Source organism: Taudactylus pleione, unplaced genomic scaffold (assembly GCF_031769625.1).
Source record: "Taudactylus pleione unplaced genomic scaffold, aTauple2 ptg000087l, whole genome shotgun sequence".
In the NCBI taxonomy this organism is placed as follows: Eukaryota; Metazoa; Chordata; class Amphibia; order Anura; family Myobatrachidae; genus Taudactylus; species Taudactylus pleione.
The window spans coordinates 6,655,741-6,664,875 of record NW_028284489.1 but is presented as its reverse complement, the minus strand read 5'-3'; the positions used below and the strand labels follow the sequence as shown (position 1 = coordinate 6,664,875).

The window sequence follows — 9,135 nt, the reverse complement described above, 5'->3', positions numbered from 1 at the left end:
AATCTTCTCCAACTCTCTAGCTCAATTATGTGAGCTGCAAAAGCAGTTTAAAAACTATTAATGGCAAATGTTTCGTTAAAAAAATGCAGCTTTAAGTGTACTCATCGGCCTAAGATTTTGAATTTATCTTCACACCCAAGGCATCAATATACCCAATTTCTTGACAAATCTGAAACAGTCAGGTTGAAACCCTGTGCTGATTTGGTGAGGGAATAACCCGGTTGTTTAAGTGCAGGTAGATCTAAGTGGGGTATCCCAAAGCCACCCTGCTCAACACAATAATGTGGCTTGCCATGGTAGTCACATATGGAAAATGCAGACATCTCTCATTAGCAGTCTGAAGAAACAAATCAAGGAAAAAAGATAATTACCAAGCTGCATCTAGCCTGCCACAGTAATGTTAAAAAATGTTGCCATGGCGGTGTTGCTTTTACCACTTTTCCCAACACATTGTGTGTGAAAAATAAAGAGGGAAAGTATACACATACAAGTGCAAGGGCTGTTTATTAATCATTTTATTCATGACAAATGTTTAAAACAAATCAATGGGAGAGGATAAACAAAGACAAAAGAAAATACATTGTGCTAGCACAAGCATTCCTGGGTACTTAAAACTCGATAATTGCTACAGGAAAACAGAAATAAAGCTAGCAGATGCTTTTAAGTCAGTGAAATAGAAGTGAGATTACTTATTCAGCTTTGTGCAATATATTGGGGTCATATGTAAGAAGAAACTCTAAATACACATCTATTTAATCTACTTAGAAAGCAGAGCAGGGTAAGGGAGAAAAAAAAAAAAAAAAAAAAGGAGCCCTTCGGCAATATTAATAAATAAAAGTCCATACCTTGCAGGAAGGAAGGTGGCCAGAGTCGTGTATAGATCGCACTATGTGATCATAAAACAAAACTGCAGGGACACATCAGTGTGTGCACGGGCCTGGCTATATATGCAAACCTAACACTGCTAAGCAGTATAGAAATTGAAGCCACTTTTTCTTTTTTACATCTGCCTAACTGAATCTAACAGAAGGGAGCAGGTGGAGCAATATGGTTTAAGATAGAATGCTTAAAATACTAAGGGGAACTAGAATAGTAAACAGTGTTACACAGGTTACTGTTGAATTTAGGTACTATGATTTAATTGAGTCTCTTTCTGCATTAAGACCATGAAAGTGGAGCCAATTCATTTAGCTTACTCCATTTTACAAATCTATACGAAACTAAATTCTAAGAGAATATATTAATTTCTCCAACGTCAACTGGAAAATAAAATTGCTTTGCTCTCTTAAAACTCATCTTAAATAGAACTTTATGTGGGCACTTGAGCTGAATCTACATAATTCATTTCTGGCTTACAATGGTCTAAGTACAACCATTCAGTCACTGACCAAAAGCAACAAATGTGCTTCTAGTTATACAGTGACTGTGGGCCACCTTCCACACTGCCTGCATTCCTGTTTGCTTTTCGACTGTTTCAAAATCTATTGCGAAACACTTGACTTTCAAACCTATATAATCCCCAGTTTCCACTACTAGATCCATTTCTGGGAGGGGAATTCATCATAGCAGGCTATCTTGTCATTCCCTGACAGGTGGGCGCCGAAGGGCAGAGGAAACCCGTCCCTTTTTCAAGCATACAATTTGCCTAAACAAAGATTTGTTTGTTTGTGGAGTAGAGTCCAGACAGTAGCCAATCAAAGCATACAGAAAACACTGAAAAACCCCTCTCCTTAAGGGAGTTTGTAAACTCCATTGCTCTGCTACACTGCGTTAGGAAAGAGAGGCTAATCATTAAGTCATTTGCTGCATCTTAAATCTGAAAGTCCCTGTTTGTGGCAGCATTTCTAACTTGCCACAGCATAAACCACAATGTCTTGCAATACTCAGGGGTCCACCACATTTAGCAGATAAAAAAATCCAGCAATTTTTTTTCTCTAGAGCATTTTCTTAAACCACCTAGTACTGTAGGTACAGAACCTCTATCTAGGAAGAGGGTCATGGTGGAGACCATTACATTCCCAATCAGTCAGTCTGAAAATCAAACCAAAGACGACCTCTTCATTTATCATTAATACTGTGGTTGATGTTGAACAGCCTAGAATATATGCTGTCTATAAGGTCTAAAACAGACTCAATCACCGGAGTCCATGTTAAAAAAAAAAAAAAAAAAAACCTCTGAGATAAGGAACTGTTTTCCTCCAGCTTTGATAAAATGGTGCCCAAGGAACACACATGAACTCAAAGTAAAAGCGTTTTTCTCCAGCCCTCGCCCACGTTATGGTGTCAACTAGAGAGGCATAGCTGTCTGTTCAATTTTGTATAACAACTTCTTGATGGCGATGGTTCCTCCCATTAACTACCTATCCCGTTGTGGTGCATGTGGCTCCTCTGATGTACAGCCACTTCTCCTGTCGTTCTCCTCGTCTCAGTGTGCTTGCAGTGGTCTCACTCGCTTTCGCTCTCTCTCTCTCGATATTTTTATATTTTATCCCTCGCTCGTTCCTCTCTCTCCTGTTGCTCACAGTGGTGCTTCAGTTTTAGCAGTGGAAAACAGGTATCCGTTTTATTTTTTTTTTATTACTCAGAATAAAATGTGGATGAACTAAGTTCCACACAGGCTTAGCTCGACTTCAACCTACATGTTTGAGAGAGGGAAAGAAAAAAAAAAAAATATCAAACTGTGAAAATGCATTCCTAGCTGACAAATGACATGTATGGGCCTCATTGTTTTACAAGATCATATTAGAACTGACTTAAAAAAAACAATAAAAGTATTGCAATTCAAAAGTTCACAATGTTAATAAAGTTATTGACTAACAAAATCACACTAAACTCAGCTTGTAGCATATGGAGCCATTCAAGTTCATACAAGCTAGAGAAAAATGTATAACTGTATACTCTGCATCTTGAGGCAGAAAGTGAAATCATAGGCTAAAAGGTTAAGGTCTTAGAATTTAAGATTTGTTTGTTTTCAGCTACTCAGAATATTCAAATCTTTTACAAACTTCTTTTCTAGGAGGTTATTCGAGATATTTAAATGCTGTAGGGTTAACTATTTTTCTAGAAAGTCTGCTTAAAATTACTTGCAAACATTCATATAAACATCCTCCTTCACCTTTACTCAATTTTGCATCCTAGATATGTCATCTACAAAAAGTATCATTTATTAAAACACAAACACTGTAGAATTTCAGATCTATAAACAAAGACCATGTGATTTAGGAAATACTTACACACTAGTACTGTGACAAACCGGTCACACCGCCATGTTGATACGCCCGCTCTCCCTGGTAAGTAGAATCCTGTGATAACGCAACATCAATCTGCGACTTAAATTCATCACCAAGGTAGCTATCCTGAAAAAGTAACAGTGCTACGCTCATTTCTTTATACCAGAAAGGTAAAAAAATTACAGCATTCATATAGGTTCTGTAAAGTTTGTAATTAGTTTGATGTAATAGTATTTCACTCATTTATGGTTAAAACACATGAGTTTGCTCATCCACGTAGTGCAAGCCCTGCTGTTTCACAATATTACATGGAGGAGAGGAGATTTTTTTTAAACTGTGTATATTTATCGAAGAGCTTTTAACACAAAAACAGTCAAATACAATAAAAATAATAGAATAGGAACAAAACAAGCCAATGCATTAGCCCAAAACGAAAATGTCAAAAGTACACATTACATATATTGGCTAAGAAGATAAACAGGACTACAAAATAGTACCCAGTGTAATTAAGAACAAAAGTAATCGTTAAACAAAAAAATAAATAAATAAATAAAAAGAGTGGACTGAGCAAGCGAAGGCAGCCACTGGAAACATATACCCCTAATGCTGGGCATACACGGCCAGATAAAATGTCTGTCAGACATTTTATCTGGCCGGCTGCCAGCCGCAGATGTCCGCGGCATACACTGAGAGAAATCTCACAGTGTATAGCCGGACATCTGCGCTCCGCCCCCGGGGGAGGAGACATTTCCCTGTTCCTTCCGTAGGAAGGAACACAGGAAATGTCTGTCTGTCGGCCGCGCTGGGCATACACTGCCCGATGCGGCCGACAGTTACCAGGTAAATATCGCATCGGACGGGCATGCTGGACAATCCAGCATGCCCGACCGAGCAATATTTAACCCTCGGTCGCCCCCCCCCACGCTACAATTATCACGGCGATCCGCCGATATCGGGCTGATCGTCCCGATAATTGCAGCGTGTATGGCCAGCATTAGGCAGTGGAGGGTTCCTGCTCCAAAGCAAATGATTAGGTCTGCCAAGATGACCAAACCTTATCAAACTTGAATGGACATTTCCTCTTAGTATACACAAAGCATTCATGGGCACTTGTAGAATTAACCATGTCTAGCCACTTTGGAAATTTAGCAGCTTGATAAGCCATCCAGTGCCTAGCTATTCATACACTGGCCAAAACCAATACTGCAATACAGTTGAAGGTATTGATTCAATAAATCCTTAATGCAGAGACCAAATATGTGTGTCCTGGGATCTAGCAGATGGGTACGATTAGTGTACCAACAGATACGAATGCAGCTATCATGGGTTAAGACCACAATAGGTTGCAGATGTCTGCATCTTATGCACCATATTTGATACAGGAGGTAGAAGTTATACAGCCCAACTTAATCAGCCTCAAGGGGGCCCAATATACTCTATGTAAGATATAGAGATGTATTTGCAGATTTCGATTATATGTTGCGCTTTGAGAAGAACTATAAGAGCCCAGTCCTCATCTCATAGAGGAACCAAATCAGCATCTCAGGCGAGTCTTAGGGGTAAATTTACTAAATATCGTGTCTGGTCAAGATGTCATTCACAGGTGTTTGCTTATTTTTTTTACCACTTACAAATTTACTAAAGGTAAACTCGGGTGAGAAATCATGAAAGTCTCTGCAAAACACAGGTGAAAACACAAATCGGAATAAATACACCATTGGCCAAACTCGCAGGTGCTTTCTATAGGCAGGAATAAAACAGAGGAATTAATCAAGAATCGAGATTATAATCACGGGTGTAATTTTAGCAAACTCGGTCCGAAATAGACCACCTAGGGGAAAGGGTCTCCTGGCTGTGGCATTACACTCCAGCTAGTTTGAGCCTGGTGCTGGTTTTAAAAATACGGGGAACCTCACACAATTATTTCACCGGATTTTAAAAACCAGGACCGGCTTACAGAGCTCAGTGCTGGTTCATAAAATACGGGAGACCCCTAAACACTTTGACCTACGTATTTTTAGAACCAGGACTGGCTCACGGAGCCTGGGGCTGATTATGCTTTTTTTTTTTTTTCGGGGGGGAATCCCAAGTAATTTATCTATTTTTCACATTTTTTTTTTTTTAAACAGAATACACACATGCAGCCTGCACGTATATCTTTCTGATGTGTGAAGGCTGCATGTTCGGGTGTGTTTGGCTGTTGTCAGACACAGGGAACACCATCGGAAAACACGATTCAGCAAAACACGATTCTTGGTCAATTTGAGAGTTTCAATTGTCAAAAGTCTCCCTCAACTCAGACCAGACATGATTCAGTCAATTTTCCCCTAAAGAGCCTGTTGAGAAATGCATCTATGAGAAGTGAGGGAGGTCAACAATATACGAACAGAGTATAGGGTTTCAAAAGTAGAATCTAAATACAACTGACATAGTAATATCCTTGTGAGCTATTCACAGGGTCACTTTTCAACACCTCTAATTCCAGTAATCTATTATTACTACACAAGAGATAGCATTGAACAATTCCAGGACCACTCAGTAGCTGTACGAGTCAATAGCCAAACTTTAGAGGCCTGCACTAAAAGAATAACAGACCCAAACCAGTGTTTCAGCTAACAGAAACTGGAGTGGAGTGAAATGTAATCCAGCCCACTCAATCATAGCACAATAGGAGACTCCATAGTCAGTTGCACAAATCCAAATCTCTAAGATGGACATGCTGAGAAGCCAGATAATAGAAAAAGCACATCAGGAAACACCAGCCCACTGCCACTTCGAGTCCTACACAAAGAAGCTAGTGCAGGCACTATCATCACCCCAAACAGAAGATCGAACAAGCAACAAAAGGAGAAAAGGGCAGACAAATCGGGGAGTGCTGAACATACAACGTTAAAATAATAGATCTAGCTGGCGCTAATACACACACTGACACAAACCATATTCAAATAAAAAAATATTTAAATTAACACATTAATAACTCCAGGGACTGTGTTAAAAAAAGGCGGCTTGTCACAAGCAATAACATAAAACTGCAGATATAAAAATACACAATCATTAGACAAGGGCCCTGCCCATAGTAATTCTCAGTCTCAGTTGATATATTCAATATGGAAATAAAATCACCATTGCTGTGCTAGGTGGAAAAGACCTCACTCTGTGCTCCATGGAGAGTGATCTTAATAAACAAGGATTTGAAAAGTCCACTTAAGCGAACCATTGAAGAGACTCTCAGTTCTATTCAGTCAGTCTCAATGCAGCCAACGAATATCCTCGCCAACATGGCAACGTTTTCAAGAAGCAGGTTAGGTTATTAATTTGTTTGGCGCCCTGACTACATTTGTATACAAAAACCGTTGACTGTATTATCATTTTTGCAAGGTTTATCCTGCCCGTAACAGAAAAAGGTAATTTTTTCCGGGCATGTGAATTCAGTTTGAGTAAGGTCAATTAAGGCTGTACATTAAGGGGCGATTCAACAGAGACTTAGCTCCTTTCTAAAGTGGCCGGCCGGAGCTAATTCAGTTGTTTTGGGTGAGCAGCTTCTGAGGCTGCACTTTACCCGGATTTATGCTCGCACCCTTTTGAGTGTGAGCAGGCCTGTTAAGGCAGGTATCCACTAGACGATATGCTCCATGAGCTATATCGTCTAGCGTTTCCCCGGCAGTGATGTGCTCAATGACGTTAATGACTAGGCAAACAATTTGTCCATGGGAGAGCTGTAAGGTGAAAACCACTGCTTACCAAGAGGAACATAAAGGCGTGTCTGAAATTTGCCACAAATAACCAACAATGATAACCCCCAAGTCTTTCAGGCTAATGTTCTGTGGACTGATGAGTGAACATTGGAAGTTTTTGAAAGACATAGGTCCCGTTACATCGGGCATAAAGCTAACTAAGTATTCCACAAAAAGATCATCATGCCAACAGTCAAACATGGCGGTGGTAGTGTGATGGGTTGCTTTGCTGCTTCAGACCTTGGTGACTTGGCATAATTGATGGAATCATGAATTAAGTGACTACATTGCTATCATTAAGTAAAGCAGAAACTTAAAAAGTGGTGGTAGTTTCCTAAGGGGGAGCAATTAGTGGGAAAAGAACCACCTTACAGCAAAGAAAAAACAGTCTCAGAAACATGTTGTACATTATTTTAAAACAAAAATACAGCATATATACCTGTGATAATTCTGGTTGAGAAAGTCCTGGCTGACTCATCTGTGATGGTTGGCTCATGGATATATAACCCTGGGTTAGAGGACCTTGAGAGAATGGCTGGGACACAACATCTTGACTAGCTTGACTGTTTGGCATATTTCCCTGACTCATGCCTTGAAGTCCAATGCCCCTCTGCTTCTGGCGCCCACCACGGGTTGCCTTTCCTTTAGGCATTCCACGCCCTGGAAAAAAAAATAAAAAATGTATGCCAGACCTGTGAAAGTCTCAGAAACTCGGCTCAATAACAGTATGGAAACGTATTACACAATTCAGCAATTTCAAAATGAAATCAATCTGGTAAATCCATTTTTTTCCCTTAATGACTGGACATACCGCAATGAAGATGTTTTTTAAACAAAACATATCCATCAACAACAAATGGTAATAAAAGGTTTTACATTGAACTACATTTGGATATTAAAAGGGTAAGAATATCACACATGAAGTAGATTCCTGCTGGAAAAGATGTGTGCAGCCATATAGCTTTCCAGAATCATGGGAATGTATGTTTCTTGCAAATGTGAAAGCATTTTCACATTTGCTTTACATTATAAACATATTGGAAGTTCAAAACATCCATCCTGAAAGTAAAGTCATGCATACCTGCAGTTGGTCCATTGACCTGTCCAAAATAGCTTGGTGGGGGCATTGGAGGCATAACCAGATTGAATGGTATAGGAATGTTCATTGCAGTTACATGACTCGGTCCAGAGCTGATCATGCCAATCTGATCATGAGTTTGAAAGTACATGTTCGAGGGTCGAGCTTGGGAGAGTAATGAACAAAATATAAGTAGTCTACAGTAAGATGTCTTCTGAAACAATGTATAATCTCCAGGGTTATTTAATGGACCCCAGGAATAAGACACTTAGTGTGTCTTATTACAGTTAATACTTCAGCTTCCTTACAAAAATAGAAAATGCTTTGTATCAACTGCCAAGAACAAGTAGGTGAGAAGAATTTCTATAAATGAATAGAGCTACAGTACCAGTTCTCCATTTTATCAATGCATAATTATAACCCAGACTGAATATTACCGCTGTGCATACATGTCAATGGTGATTTGGCTGTGTCATGCTACACTATAAAACTAAATGTAATGCCATAGAGCAAAAAAATAAAATAAAAAATGCTCTGTAGTGACTGCAGTATGTCCTCCTCTTCTTGCCAACATACTGCAATAGACCTTTAGGGTGATATGGCAGGAGATGACAGCAGTCTGGCAAATGGAAGGCTACACTGCAAAAATCAGAGTTTGACATTTTAGAGTGAAAGGCTGAATGTATGCCCTGAGCACTCATAAGGTCTAAGAATTTACCTTGACTGCTTCGATCATAGACTGACCCAGGAATGATTGCTTCACGGGCATCATACATAGCGGTGGTCATGAAACGAGCTCCCTACAAAGAAAAAAAATACATTATAAAGAACTCTTAACCAAATGTATCCAGAATATTTAAAGTGAAATATTACATAGACATAGATTTGAGTATGTAAACTAGAAGTCTACACAAATTATAGCCACTAACCACCTATGTAATAAAAGGGGGGGGGGGGGGGGGGGGGGGGGAGAGACTACACCAAATTCTTATTTTAAGGATTTGGATGGATACCAAATCCTCTTACAGACATTATGGTAAATAAGGATTTGGAACGCTTCTGAATTTCATCAACCTCACTACTGAAACGGGAG

At 39.5% G+C, this 9,135-nt stretch overlaps 1 protein-coding gene across 1 annotated transcript in view; it reads right to left on the bottom strand.

Moving 5' to 3' along the window:
- Window positions 1-497: 497 nt before the first annotated feature.
- Window positions 498-9,135, bottom strand: part of UPF1 (UPF1 RNA helicase and ATPase) — a 150,782-nt gene continuing 142,144 nt past the window's right edge. The window contains exons 20-24 of the mRNA XM_088468953.1: window positions 8,761-8,842; window positions 8,046-8,207; window positions 7,404-7,624; window positions 3,234-3,356; window positions 498-2,635 (exon numbers count right to left, since the gene is read on the bottom strand). Of these exons, the coding sequence (XP_088325079.1) occupies window positions 3,237-3,356; window positions 7,404-7,624; window positions 8,046-8,207; window positions 8,761-8,842 (585 nt within the window). The 3' untranslated portion in view covers window positions 498-2,635; window positions 3,234-3,236. The remainder of the gene's footprint in view (window positions 2,636-3,233; window positions 3,357-7,403; window positions 7,625-8,045; window positions 8,208-8,760; window positions 8,843-9,135) is intronic.